Source organism: Elephas maximus, chromosome 19 (assembly GCF_024166365.1).
Source record: "Elephas maximus indicus isolate mEleMax1 chromosome 19, mEleMax1 primary haplotype, whole genome shotgun sequence".
NCBI lineage: Eukaryota > Metazoa > Chordata > Mammalia > Proboscidea > Elephantidae > Elephas > Elephas maximus.
In genome coordinates, this window is record NC_064837.1 from 17,374,153 (window position 1) to 17,388,075 (window position 13,923).

The 13,923-nt window shown below is 40.1% G+C and overlaps 1 protein-coding gene across 2 annotated transcripts in view; it reads left to right on the plus strand.

Moving 5' to 3' along the window:
* The window catches only part of NCBP3 (nuclear cap binding subunit 3), a 31,168-nt gene that overhangs the window by 16,699 nt on the left and 546 nt on the right, over nt 1-13,923 (plus strand). For both annotated transcript variants that reach the window (XM_049858696.1, XM_049858697.1), the window contains 10 exons: nt 341-466; nt 2,549-2,677; nt 2,885-2,961; nt 3,688-3,796; nt 6,478-6,577; nt 6,866-6,969; nt 9,040-9,343; nt 10,708-10,862; nt 12,327-12,488; nt 13,345-13,507. In XM_049858696.1, the coding sequence (XP_049714653.1) occupies nt 341-466; nt 2,549-2,677; nt 2,885-2,961; nt 3,688-3,796; nt 6,478-6,577; nt 6,866-6,969; nt 9,040-9,343; nt 10,708-10,862; nt 12,327-12,488; nt 13,345-13,507 (1,429 nt within the window). The remainder of the gene's footprint in view (nt 1-340; nt 467-2,548; nt 2,678-2,884; nt 2,962-3,687; nt 3,797-6,477; nt 6,578-6,865; nt 6,970-9,039; nt 9,344-10,707; nt 10,863-12,326; nt 12,489-13,344; nt 13,508-13,923) is intronic.

The following is a 13,923-nucleotide window of genomic DNA, read 5'->3' on the forward strand; positions in this document are numbered from 1 at the left end:
TGTCGAGTTTAGTACGTAATCCTGTCGAGTTTCTTATTGCTTTGAATATTACAGATTAATTTGAGGAGAGGTATGGTCTGTTTTACTGACACCATTTGTTTAATCTTTCTCAGCCTCTTATGCCTGTTCTGAATTAAGCTGTTCAATGCTATTGTTCCATGATAGAAATTGATACGGTTTGCTTTCCTATTATGCCTCATTTTCTTCTGGAATAATTATTGTCTCTTTCAGCATACTTCTTTTCTGAACGCTGATTACGTGAACTGTTACAAAGGGGTGCTGGTGGAGCGGGCTAGCAGGTGGGGAAGCCTGCCATCTTTTTTGTGTCCTGTTTTTCTAGCAATCCCCAAGGTGAGACTGGAGACAATCTACATTTGCGGAGTAGATGAGATGAGTACACAGGATATCTTTTCCTATTTTAAAGAATACCCTCCGGCTCACATTGAGTGGTTAGATGATACCTCCTGTAAGTACTTCCACATTTTTGCTGAATATGCTTTTGTATATGATTTTAAATGAATTCTTGTGGTCTAAGATGACGAATGATTATGGCCCAGATTACTTGCCTGTACCTAACCTCTGCCCTTAGCTCAGGAGAGTAAAAAATTGTCCGTTGACGAGAACAAGCATGCCTTAACCAGCCTGCTTGCTCTTCCTGCACAGGTATTCCCAGTCAAGTCAGAGCTGGTGATCAGGGTTCCTGGCATTTACAGTTACATGACTGAGCCGTCTTTAATACCCAGAATTGCCTAGCAAAGGACTGGATCCAACTGCCTAGACTTGGGGTTGTATTTTCAGGGCTTCAGACTTTGTCGTTGCAGCTTGCCGTATGGTTATTTGGAGGGCTGTCTCTGCCTCAGTGTCTCTGACCTAGAACTAGACCAGAGCCCTCTGACACTATACCAGACTGCTTGCCTCTGCCTGCCCTGAACTGTATTTTCTGGAACTCCACCTGCCTGCCCTGACTTGTGAGCTGTCCAGTTTGTGAGTTAACTGTAATATTTAACTTCCCGTCCGACTTCCCACCCCCTCTCTGGCCTGACCTCTGGTGACCACCCTGCTAGCTTCTTGTCCTGACTCACTTCTCATCTAGCTTTACTTGCTGCCCAGCCTGTTGACCTCCCAGACAGTGTCCTCGATCGCAGCCTCGTTTTCCCGGCTGCTGCCTTAAGGAGATGCTGATTCAGTATTCCCATTGAGAGAAGGAGTCCTAGTGAGGTGCGGACCATTAAGCACTCCATTACTAGCCAAAAGGCTGGCGATTTGAACCCTTTCAGATGTGCCTTAGAAGACAGGTCTGGCAGTCTGTTTCCAAAAGGCCACAGCCTTGAAAACCCTGTGGAGCAGTTCTGCTCTGCACACATGAGGTCGCCATGAGTTGGGATCGACTTGATGGCAACTAATAAGAAACGATAACAGCATTTGAGAGACGAAGAAACATGATTGAGGAAAAGATGTTTTCTGTTTAACTTAAACCATCCAAATCAAGGGTCGGTAAACCTTTCTCTGTAAAGGACCAGTTAGCAAACACTTTAGGCTTTGCAGGCCATGCTGTCTTTGTCACGTGTACTCCACTCCACTGTTGTAGCATGGAGTAGTCATAGACCGTACTTAAATGAATGAGCCTGGCTGTTTGCAATAGAATTTTATTTACAAAAGCGGGTGGTGGCTTTGTAATTTATCGTATGTCAGTTATACCTAAATAAAACAGTTACAAATTAAAATTAATTAATTAAAAAAAAAACAAGTGGGGGACTAGATTTGACCTGTAGGTCGTTGTAGTTTGCTAACCCCTGATTTAAGTCATTACAAATATAGTTAAGGAGTATTAGAGGGGGGAGACCCCTAGAATTATCTAGTTCATCTATCTCATATTGTACATCAGAAACTGAGAAACAGAAAAGGGAAACTATTTGCCCAGGTCACATGGCATGTTAGAGACAGAAGTGAGAGTCTTCAGACTTTAATTTCCCAAACGGAGGTATAACAATAACATAAATTTGAGAAATGCCTTTTTAAACCAAGTTAGACAAGTTTTCTTCTACAAAGCTTCTCAAAACATTTCTTTTGCTAAATCCTCATCCTTAGAGAGGCAAGTTGAATTAGTTGATGCAAAGCCACTGTTGTGTTTATCTCATGGGTATGGTGCTCACGCACACTTTACAGTGGGGGAGCGTCATCTTGGCTCTCCCTGTAAGGGGCAGTAGTCTCAAGGATATTCCACATTTGTTTGACACTCATCATCACCATCAAGAACTGCTGACACGTAGCACTCACTATGTGCCAGGCAGTGTTAGTGTACAGAACCCTTTCTTTCATTGAATACTTCATGATTATCTTGTGGAAGCCCATCTGAGAATGCAGCACTAGGCTGATTTCATCCAGAGGTTTTACTGCCACTTTCTATCCTTCTCGTCAGTTGGTTTGTACATTTACTGGTGCCAGCCCGTAGCTAGATGAGGCTGTGGCAATGAATGTGATGCAGCCTCTGTTCTAAAAAAATGTCGTACAGGTTGGATGAAATTTAACCTTTTATTTTACATTTTAGGTAATGTGGTTTGGCTGGATGAAATGACAGCTACACGAGCCCTTATCAACATGAGCTCTCTGCCAGCCCTGGATAAGATACGAAGCAGGGATGCCAATGAGGACAAGTCATCTGAGAAAAGTAAAAAAGGTAACTGGACACAAAGGGTGAACTCTGGGCTGAAAGTCCTGTTCTTTACACAGTCCTGTCTTGGGCCTCTGGGTTCCTGTGCAGAGTGTTACATAGCATCTCATCACCAGTTATTTCTGAAATAAGCCATAGTGCTTATTGGGCTTTTAAAAATACATGAGATGGAGTTATGTTAAGGTTCGTCTTTTCCCATGTGTCCCATTTTAGACAAACAGGAAGACAGCTCAGATGATGATGAGGCTGAAGAAGGAGAAGTTGAAGATGAGAACTCAAGCGACGTGGAGGTTAGTGATAGGCAGAGATATATGTGAGGTTTTATTGTAAAAAAATGCTTGCCGTCTTTTTTATTTAAAGCTTGAAGACTTTTATTCATTACAAAACATAAGTTGTGCTCTTTCCTGTAGCTTTCATCATTAAACCTTCTGAGGGTTCACCTTATATTTATGTGACTGTAATGATTTACCTTGAGATCTTACAATAATACCCACACTTGTGGATAAATCAAATGGTTTTAAAATGTTATCTATTGGTTAAATTTAGAAAAAGCAGTAGTGACATATTTTCTAGTGTGTTATATACTATTATTGGAACTATTAGAGTATGTTCAGTTCGTAAGTATTTATTGGGTGTTTACTATATACCAGATTCTGGGTGCTGGGTATGTAGCATCAAGTAAAACAAAGTCCTTGCCCTTTTGGAGCCTGCGTCCTAGTGGGGGAGGCAGACAATGCACAGATGCACAGACAGGCGTACGTAATAATGTCAGGAAGTGGTGAATGCTTGAGAAAAAGTAATGGGAAAGAGGATAGAAAATTACGGAGACTGTTTTAGATGGGGTGGTCGGGGAAGACTCTGACTTAGAAATTCTGCAGAGGAACTAGTGCTGCAGTGCTGGTGGGTATTGTTAAGGCAGGATGCTTTCTGAATCCATGGTAACTTTGCTACTGAATAAATATGATACAGAAAACGACTTTTTAATTTTTATATTGAAAATGCTCTTTTTTCTTAAGTTGGACACGTTGTCTCAGGTAGAAGAAGAGTCTCTGTTAAGAAACGACCTGCGTCCAGCTAATAAGCTTGCTAAAGGAAATAGATTATTCATGAGGTTTGCTACAAAAGGTAAATTTGATATTTAGTGTTGGCTTTTATATTTAATCAGAATGATGTATTATTGAGTGGCATACTTCTCCTTTGAACAGGAGTTAGATCAAGTGATCTCAAAGTTCCCTTCGAACTATAACATTCTGTACTTACAGTGTAATGGCTCATTGCCCAAGTTGGAATTTCTGGCTTTGAAAGTGAATATTAACTATTCGTGTATTTTTTACTAAAGTAAGTTATTTTCTGTTAAAGCTGGTTTGCCACGTGTGCCTTTTCACCAATTATCATCTGAACTATGAAAACTATTTTTTAAATTATATGTTTTGATTTGTCACAGAATGTTCTTCTGGGCATTGCTCATAAGGCTTTTTATCTACAGTGATTTTTGGTGGGCATTAAAAAAATGTTAGTAATTTTTTGTGGACATAGTTTTATACTTACAGAAAGTTGTAAGAGCAGTAGGGAACTCCTCTTATATACCCTTTACCCTGACCCTGATTCACCAGGTGTTTCATCTTAGCTCATTTGTTTTATTCTATGTACAGTTTTTTCAATAACTTGAGAGTTAATTGGAGACAACATGCCCCATCAGCCCTAAATACTTCAGTATGTATTTCCGAAGAGCAAGGGCATTCATATACACAGCACAGTTATCAAAATCAGGAAATTTAACATTGATCAGTACCTAATCCATAGTTTATTTTCAGATTTCATCAGTCATTCCAATAATGTCCTTTATAGATTTCCCACCACACCCAGCTCTAGATCTGCTCCAGAAGTGATTATTAAGTTTGTCGTGTCTCCTTGGTCTCCCTTAAACTGGAACTGGCCCTCTGCCTTTCTTAGTTTTCTTGACTGAAGCGTTTTTAAGGAGTAAACACATTATTTTATAGGATGTCCCTCAGTTTGGGTTTGTCCCATGTTTCTTCCTGATTAAATCCAAGTTACGCATTTGTGGAAAGAATACCACAGAAGTGATAATTTAGCACTTCATATCCGGAGGCACATGGTATTTATTTGTCCCATTACTAGAGACGTCAACTTGTATCACTTCTTAAGGTGATGATAGGAAAGCTGCTCCATTTTCAAGTTACTCTTTTTCCTTTTGTAATTGAGAAGAAATTTGTGGAGAGATACTTTGAGATTATGCAAATACTCTATTTCTCATCAAACTTTCAGCATCCTTTTCTTGCTCCATTTCTTGTATGTTTATATAAGTTGGTAGTCTGCTATAAAGAAGAACTTTCCCTTTTCACCTATTTATTTATTTATACTGGTTTAGACTCACAGGTACTTTATTCATTGGGTTGTCATCTATTACTGTCACTAGTCTGATTTATAAATTGTTTCAGATTTGGCCAGTACAGCCCCTTTAAGCTATGTTTTTTGTTTGCTTGTTTGTTTTGTAAAAATATATATAACAAAATATTTGCCAGTTTGAAAATAGCATTGAAAGATTAGATAGGAACCTTAGGGAGCAGTGAGTTTATGTTAATGGAGGAAGAACAACTCAGAAAAGGAGGGTGAGAATGGTTGCACAACTCGGAGAATGTCATCAGTGTCGTTGAACTGTGCCTGTAGAAACTTGAACTGGTGTGTGTTTTTGCTGTATATATAAAAAATTAAGAAAATATATGTGTATATTTTTTTTATTTTTTATTCTTAGTAACAACAAAAAAATTAAAATCAGTTATTTTTGTAAGTTGCCAATTCAACATTTTTTACTTGTGCAATTACAGTTCAGTGATATTGATTACCTTTATCACGTTGTGCAACTATCGCCAACTCTCCATTTCCAAATTATTCCCCCATTAACAGAAACTCAGTGCCCCCGAGGAATGACTCCCTGTGTCCCCCACCCCGTAACCATTAATGAACCTCAGTCTCTATACGTTTCCCTTTTCCTTATAAGTAGGATCATACCGTATTTGTCTACTTGCGGCTGACTTATTTCACTTAGCATAATGTTTCAAGGGCATGTTTTTTGTAGGTTGCCACATTTACCCGTAGCACTGGATGCATTTATAGAGGAGTCTGTCCTTGCAGTCAGAAAGTGTCCAAGGAGCTGTCAAAGGGCTTTCTGTTACTGCATTTGGCGAATCACTGCAGTGCGATCCCTGGCTGCCTTTTCTTCTATTAAATGGTATTATAACTTGACAGATAACTTTTCTACATTTGGTCATTTGAGTAGCTGTTTTGAGTCCGTTCTGGGCATATGAGACTGTGCCAGTTTCTTTAAGTCATTTTGAGGAACAGCCCAATAAATTGGAAAAAAATGATGTCCAAGTATATGGCATGATGTGTGATGTTTTTCGGGCTCTGATTCTGTGTTATTGGAGTGTCATCATTTAAAAATGAGTATCATCTTTCAGGAGACGGCTAAAATGCCACCTCTTCTAGAAAACCTTTTTGATCCCTGAACACCCATAATAACTGAACCTCTCTTGTGCTTTTTGGAACCTTGTAACTTGTTGTTTATTTTTGTATAGTATCTCCTCCATTCAGTCAGCCAGCTCCTTAATAGCAGCTTGTTCATCTCTACCCCGTCCACACTGCACTGCCGTAGTAGGCACTCAGAGTGAGGGTTCATAGTGCAGCTTCCCTTTTGGCAGATCTGATCCCAGCTATGGGATTAAACAATTCAACATTGCCTTCACACCCACAGGAAATCCTAGGTAACTGTTGTAATTCATTTTTAGATGACAAAAAGGAGCTTGGAGCAGCCAGAAGAAGTCAGTATTACATGAAATATGGGAATCCAAATTATGGAGGCATGAAAGGAATTCTTAGCAACTCTTGGTGAGTCCGAACCTTAAAATAGCTAATAGTATTTAAATTTCCTTTAATCCTTTAGTTGGTATTCTGCATTGAGATTTCAAAACCATTTGCAGACTTGAAGGAGGACAAGAGGAAAGAATTCAAGACACTTAAGTGTTGGTAAATTGTGTGGAAATGCGGAGTTTCAGCTTCTTTTTGAATCTCTCTCAGTACATAACATTGTTTTGGTGTGTGGTTGAAATGAATTAGTGGATTTCGAGGCCCTTCCTGCTGGTTTTTGATTATGTGCTTGTTTTGGCAATGTTGCAGGAAGCGAAGATATCATTCCCGTCGCATTCAGCGGGATGTGATCAAGAAGAGAGCACTGATTGGGGATGACGTTGGCTTGACATCCTATAAACACCGACATTCCGGTAGTTGCCTGCTCAGCTCTTGGGTAGACACATGTTTGGCTCCTGAAATCATATTTTTATTCTTAATACAGTCTTTTAAGGTTCCAAACTTTATCATCCTATCTTCCTTGCCCTCACCCTCTGCCAACATATAGGAAAGTAAGTCAAGTCACAATTAATTTTAAATTGCCCATACAAAGAGGTCAAATGATTTTATAAAAGCTGTTCTAACAAAAAAGGCCAAATGTGACATAAGGGAAAATTAAAGTAAAACTTTTCTTAGGAGCCTAATTTTTCTGCTATTAGTAGTAAAAGCTGCATGAAAAAACTGTCTTTTTAAGCTGTTTTATAAGATGAGCTGATTTTATTATTCCTTTGGTAATGAAAACAGGGCTACTGTGTCTAGTGTTTTACGCTACTGGCTTGTGCATAAGGATCTCATGCATGACCTGGGTTTTGTTTTCTTTCTTTCTCTTAATGTGCTTATTGTGAAAAGATCATTATGTTTTATAAATATTTGGGTTTTTATTTTGAACCTAATCTATGGAATCTTCTACAGTGCTTTGTGGAACTAGCCATATTAGTATACAAACACAAAATAACATGTACACACATTTATCAATGTAATGGGCACAAGGAGAGGTGATGTCAATGAATTTTTATATAATGCATATATCCAAAATTGTGTATTTGAGATCTATATCTTGATAATATTAGATAATACTTAGTTGAAAATCAGAAAAGTTGTGTGTCAGGGTTGTATCCTTTCACCATATTTATTCGGTCTGTATGCTGAGCAAATAATCCAAGAAGATGGACTATTTGAAAAAGAACAGGGCATCAGGATTGGAGGAAGACTCATTAACAACCTGCTATATGCAGATGACACAACCTTGCTTGCTGAAAGTAAAGAGGACTTGAAGCACTTCCTGATGAAGATCAAAGACTACATAACAGCCTTCAGTATGGATTACACCTCAAGATAAAACAAAAGTCCTCACAACTGGACCAATGAGCAACATCATGATAAACGGAGAAGAGATTGACGTTGTCAAGGATTTCATTTTACTTGGATCCACAGTCAACACCCATGGAAGCAGCAGTCAGGAAATCAAACAACGTACTGTGTTGGGCAAATCTGCTGCAGCCTTTTAAAGGTTAAAAAGCAAAGATGTCACTTTAAGGACTAAGGTGCACCTGATCCATCCACGGTATTTTCAGTCTCTTCATATACATGTGAAAGCTGGACAGTGAATAAGGAAAACTGAAGAAGAATGGATGCCTTTGAATTATGGTGTTGGTGAAGAATGTTGAATATACCATGGACTGCCAGAAGAGTGAACAAATGTGTCTTGAATGCTACTTAGGCGCAAGAATGGTGGGACTCTGTCTCGCTTACATCAGACATGTTATCAGGAGGGACTGATCTCTAGAAAAGCACATAATGTTTGGTAAAGTCAGTGTAAAAGAGGAAGACCCTCAACGAGCTGGATTGACGCAGTGACTGCATCAATGGGCTCAACCATAGCAACAGCTGAGGATGGTGCAGGACTGGGCAACATTTGCTCTGTTATACACAAGGTCGCTATGATTCCGAATTGACTGGACGGCAGCTAACAACAACAATCTTGATAAGGAGCATACTTTTCTGTTACACTTTCCCAATTTTATTTACTGTGTTTTCATCATATAATCTATATATTCATGTTAAAGAAATCAAGGAACAAATTGTCCCTAATTCTAACACCCTAATATAACAACTGATTTTATTTTACATTTTTCCTATTTGTCTCTTTTCATACTAAATATTGCAGTTGTGGTGAACATATATACTTTTATATTGTTTCTTCCACTTACTGTAAACATTTTTCTATTAACTTATTTAAAGTTATTTTAGATGATTTTGTTACATTTCATTGGCCCTTCTCCTCTTGTCAAGCATCAGACAGTTGACACTGTCGTAGACACTGCTCCAGTTAAACCTCAGGCACAGTAACAGTGTCTCCTAGAAAGGTCACCGACTTAGACTTGGAAGTCATGCTTGCTGGCCTTAGTCATTTTTCCTAACGGATTTCGGTTAAATTTCTTCAGGACTAGTGAATGTTCCTGAGGAACCCATTGAAGAAGAAGAGGAGGAGGAGGAGGAGGAGGAGGAGGAGGCGGCCCAGGACATGGATGCCGATGACCGGGTCGTGGTCGAGTACCACCAGGAGCTTCCAGCTGGTAAGCCGGCCCGGGAGCGCAGCGCATCTCGGCGATCCAGTGCCAGCAGCTCAGACTCCGATGAGATGGACTATGACCTAGAACTGAAAATGATATCCACTCCTTCACCAAAGAAAAGCATGAAAATGACAATGTATGCCGATGAAGTGGAATCTCAGTTGAAAAATATTAGGTAAAAATATTTTCCTTTTCATCAATGCTAGCTTTTAATTTGATTTAAAATACTAATTACTAACCTCCTTTTCATTCCTTTCAACTTTATAATCACTTTTATCTACTCTAATTTCAGCCCTTTGTAGGAGCTGAATAAAAGCATCCAGCTTTCCCTCTGAATTAACAAGCAGTGCGTCACTACAGACAATATGGAAAGTGAAAATCACCTGTGATCCATCCTCCCCCGAGATAATAGCTATTAGCAATTGGATGAATAATCTTCCAGCTATTTTTATGCATATAGATAACACATGGAGGAATTACAGATATAGTTGTACAAAATGAGGTTGTGCCATTTATATTGTTTTGCAGTGTGCTTTTTCCATTAATATGTTGTGAACGTTATTTTTTCTAATGTAGTCCATTGTTTCAAAGTACCATGATTTAGTTAATCCCTTATCCATCCCTTATTGATGAATATTGAGGTTTCTAATTTCTTATTATCGCACTAACTAGATAACCTCTGGAAGTTCAGTTACTGCACAAAGCAATATACATGTTTAAAAATGTGGTGAGTTTTGCTAAATTTCCTTCCAGAAGAGTTTTACTCACATACCGCCTCTTACCTACATACTCACCACCCTTGGATATTGTCACTCTTCCTAATCAGTGCTACTTTCACAGACAAAAATAATAATTATTTTTAGTGTGCATTTCTTTGATGACTGGTGAGGGTAAGCAGGTTCCACGAGGGCAGATAGTGTATCTATAGCTCAAAGGGTTGGAGGCCGGCAGTGCTCTTTCTGAGATGTTCTCTATGTATTTGGGAAGAAGGAAAAAAAACCCTCAAGCACATTTATTTCTGTGGCCTTATTCACATCCCTATTTTTAGTTTTCAGAGAACTTTCTGGCAGAGAATGCCGACAGAACAATGCTGATATCAAGCATAGTGGCAGATCTCTTTGAAGAGAAGCCTGACTTTTAAAGAATTGGATTACAGATTCTGTTGTGTCTTGACTACAGCCTGGGTGAGCAGAGAGCCACCCGGCAAAGTAGGCTCCTTGCAGGCGTCTCCTTAACGTTTGCCCCTGAAGAAGGGAACTGGCAGTTACTGGCTCTGTGATAGCTTGTACATACCCTGTGTGGAAACCACCTTGGCAAACTCAGTAACCTCCTTGCCCTGACCAAATTCTTTACAACAGATTGATCATGGTTTTTTGTAAGCAAATAATTATCAATGTATGGTTTGTTGTTAGGTGAATGTTGGCCATATTAGATGGAGTTTTTTTAAATTGTTTTCTCCAAAGTGTATGAGATTGTTGCTTAGGCCATGCCCCAAAGTTGAAGTTGGTTAACTGTGCCCGTTTTTTGTTTGTTTTAAAGGAACTCCATGAGGGCAGATAGTATATCCACAAGCAACATAAAAAACCGAATTGGTAACAAATTACCGTCTGAGAAATTTGCAGATGTACGACACCTGTTAGATGAAAAACGTCAGCACTCACATTCAAGGCCGCCGGTCAGCAATACTAAGTCAGGTATTGTTTTTTGGTTGTGGTTCTGGGCTTCTTGCTGAGCATCAGAAAACAAATTAAGGCGGGCAGGGAATAGGTTCCTAAGTAAAAAGTTGCCATTTTTGTGAACTAATTTAGTTGTCTTTGTTCATCAGTTTTAAGTTTTGTGCGAAGCATTGGAATTTCAGGACGTGAAAAATAATAAGACTTAAAATATTAGCTCTGAACTTTTTTGTCCCAGACAACTATTTTATTCTGTATGTCATTGGTACACTTTATACCCAAGAATAATAGAAATTACATTGGGTTGTTATGTAAATGGTTAAAAGTTGGAACTAGATGGTAGTTAGTTAATGTGTGCAAACACTCACACAGTATGTTTTTGACCACACCTGGTATGTGCCAGGCCCTGGGCTAAGGGTTGGGAGTGTTAGAAAACTTTGGGGGAGATGTAGAGCCCTCATAGAACTGAGATGGAGAAACATGAGTTTCAAATAATTCCACCTCAAAAGCAGAATGAAATAAGTGCTCTGATAGGTTGGTAAGCAGTGGGCTGTAGGAGCCAAGAGGGGAGATAGACCTCCTGGGGGGATTGTGGAAAACTTCTTAGAGAAAGTGGCTTTAGAGCTCAGCCTTGGAGAGGGAATAGGATCTCATTTGGCAAACCTAGTTTTCGAAGTGGGAAGTAACCTGACTTTTTATCTGTTTTAGAAAGATAACTTGGGGGTGGGATGGGGTGGGGTGGGGTAGAGAGTAAGCAGTGAGGGCCTGAACTAGGTCAGGGGCAGTGGCCACAGAGTGAATGAAAACATGGAACTTTACAAAGGAAAACCCAGTTAGTACTGGGAAGTAGCAGGGGAAGGAAAGTCAGAGAGGAGCCAAAGAGACTAGGCCCAGGTAACTGGAGAGATGAGGATGCCGTTCTCTGAGAGATGAGTGAATGCCCCAGGACAGTGCCTTGCTGATAAGTGCATTTTTATTATTGTACTTGTTTTAGGGAACTCAAGAGGACAGGCAGATTGCTGGTGGGAAATAGAGGAAAAACGTAATTGGTTCAGGACATCTTACCTTGATCCTTTGCTTTTTGCGAGTCTTATTACATTTACTGGTTAACTATAGTAAGTTTATTGAAAACTTGTATATTTAAAGATTGTGGCTTCTGTCCTCAGAGAGCTTGCAGTATTATTTCTTAGCTGAAATTTTTGTAAATTATTCGGCCTCCTTGGTTCTGCTAAAAAGAAAAAAAAAAAAAAAAAGCTGATTCTGCCTCAGAAATTCCCTTCTGGAGCAATCAGCTGAAGTAATTTTTCTTCTGACAGCCCAGCCCTTATGTATGAATTTTCCTAGAATCCAGAATGACGACAAGAAAAGGCTTTTAGAAACCCGATGGTGTTGGGGCCAGGATCCTCTCTCAGGCAGATTGGTACCACGTCCTTTAGAGTAACACATGCTTGGTTACAGTCAGACTTTTTTTTTTTCTTTTTCCAGATATACGCCAGCGGTTAGGAAAAAGACCATATTCTCCAGAAAAGGCTTTTAGTAGTAACCCAGTCGTTCGGAGAGAACCTTTTTCTGATGTACATAGTAGGCTAGGTATTCCCAGGCAAGATATTAAAGGCCTCTACTCTGATACTCGGGAGAAGAGATCAGGTTGGTAACACTTAACACTGACGGGGATGGGAATTGTAAGGGCAGAGGACAATGGGTACAGCATAGAAATTCTTTCTTAGCAGTAGACAGGAGATAGCACGTACCAAAAATAAATTTTTCCTCTTCCATTATAATTATCGTCATAATAACGGTAGCAGCATGGGCAGTTTAGAAAATGGGGGGAAAAGCCCCTCTGGTTCTTCCTGTTTAGTGTAAATGTTTCTTAGTTTCATGTATGCTGTCACATCCTTTGTCTGTACACGTATCCTGCTTTTTTCATATAGCATTTTATCATAATCATTTTCTCACATTGTTAAATTCTTCATAAATAAAACTGTTGATTGCCTTACAGTATGGCTGTACCATACAATTCCAAACTCTTATTTTCCTATTGTTAGATAGTAATAAAATATATTTTTAAGATTAGCGGATGGTGGGCAAAACCTCAGAAAGTCTGCACTGTAGTAGGCCCATTGATTTGTAGGATGTTAGAGCTGGAAGGGATCTGGGGACAGCCCACTCATGGCAGGATGAAGCAGCACACAGGGTGCTGAGTCTCACCAGGGAAAGGCATGTGTAATGAAATAGCCTCCCAGATGGTCTCAGATGTGCCTCGTGTGGGGGCCCATGTCCTCCAGCTGTGGGGCTCACCACTGGGTCCAGACCCCTCAGTTTACAGGCAGGGGACTTCAGCAAGGGTAATGAGATTACCTACCAGGGCTGCACAGGGGTTGGGAGTGCCCCAGCCCCCCCAGTGTCTCCTGCACACTGGGCATTGGCAGTGCCCTGCTTCCTCAGCACTGCCACTTCTCAGCATTGCCTCTGCCAAGACTGAGATGTCTTCTCACCCCAACAGGTAGTTTATGGACTCGCTTAGGATCTGCACCCAAGACCAAAGAAAAGAACATGAAGAAAGTGGAGCACAGGACGCCTGGCACTGAGGAAGACGACTCCGAGCTGCAGAGGGCATGGGGGGCTCTGATTAAGGAGAAAGAACAGTCTCGTCAAAAGAAGAGCCGGTTAGATAACTTACCATCTCTCCAGATTGAAGTTAGTCGGGAAAGCAGCTCTGGTTCCGAGGCAGAGTCCTGATGCCCTTGGGCCTGATGGCAGCTGCCCTAAAGCCTGACATTCTTGCCCAGGGTTGGGCACATAGTAGGGACCTCCCCCACTCCCTGCAGGAGTTGGTGCCCCTCCCACTTTTACTCCTACAGTCACCCTTAGCTCTTGCTGCTTCAGCAAGACATCTTAAGAATGTGATGTGTTTTGAAGGGCATCTGTCTTATCTATCTTGCTGCAGAGTAATAGTTCTGGGCCCTCAATTCTCTTCCCACCACCCCACAAGCTTTACCCTTTGAGAAAAAGGCAGCCCTCCAGATTTTCTAGACGTTTTTCTTAATATTTTTAACATTGTGTCTTTTAAAAGAAATGTTTT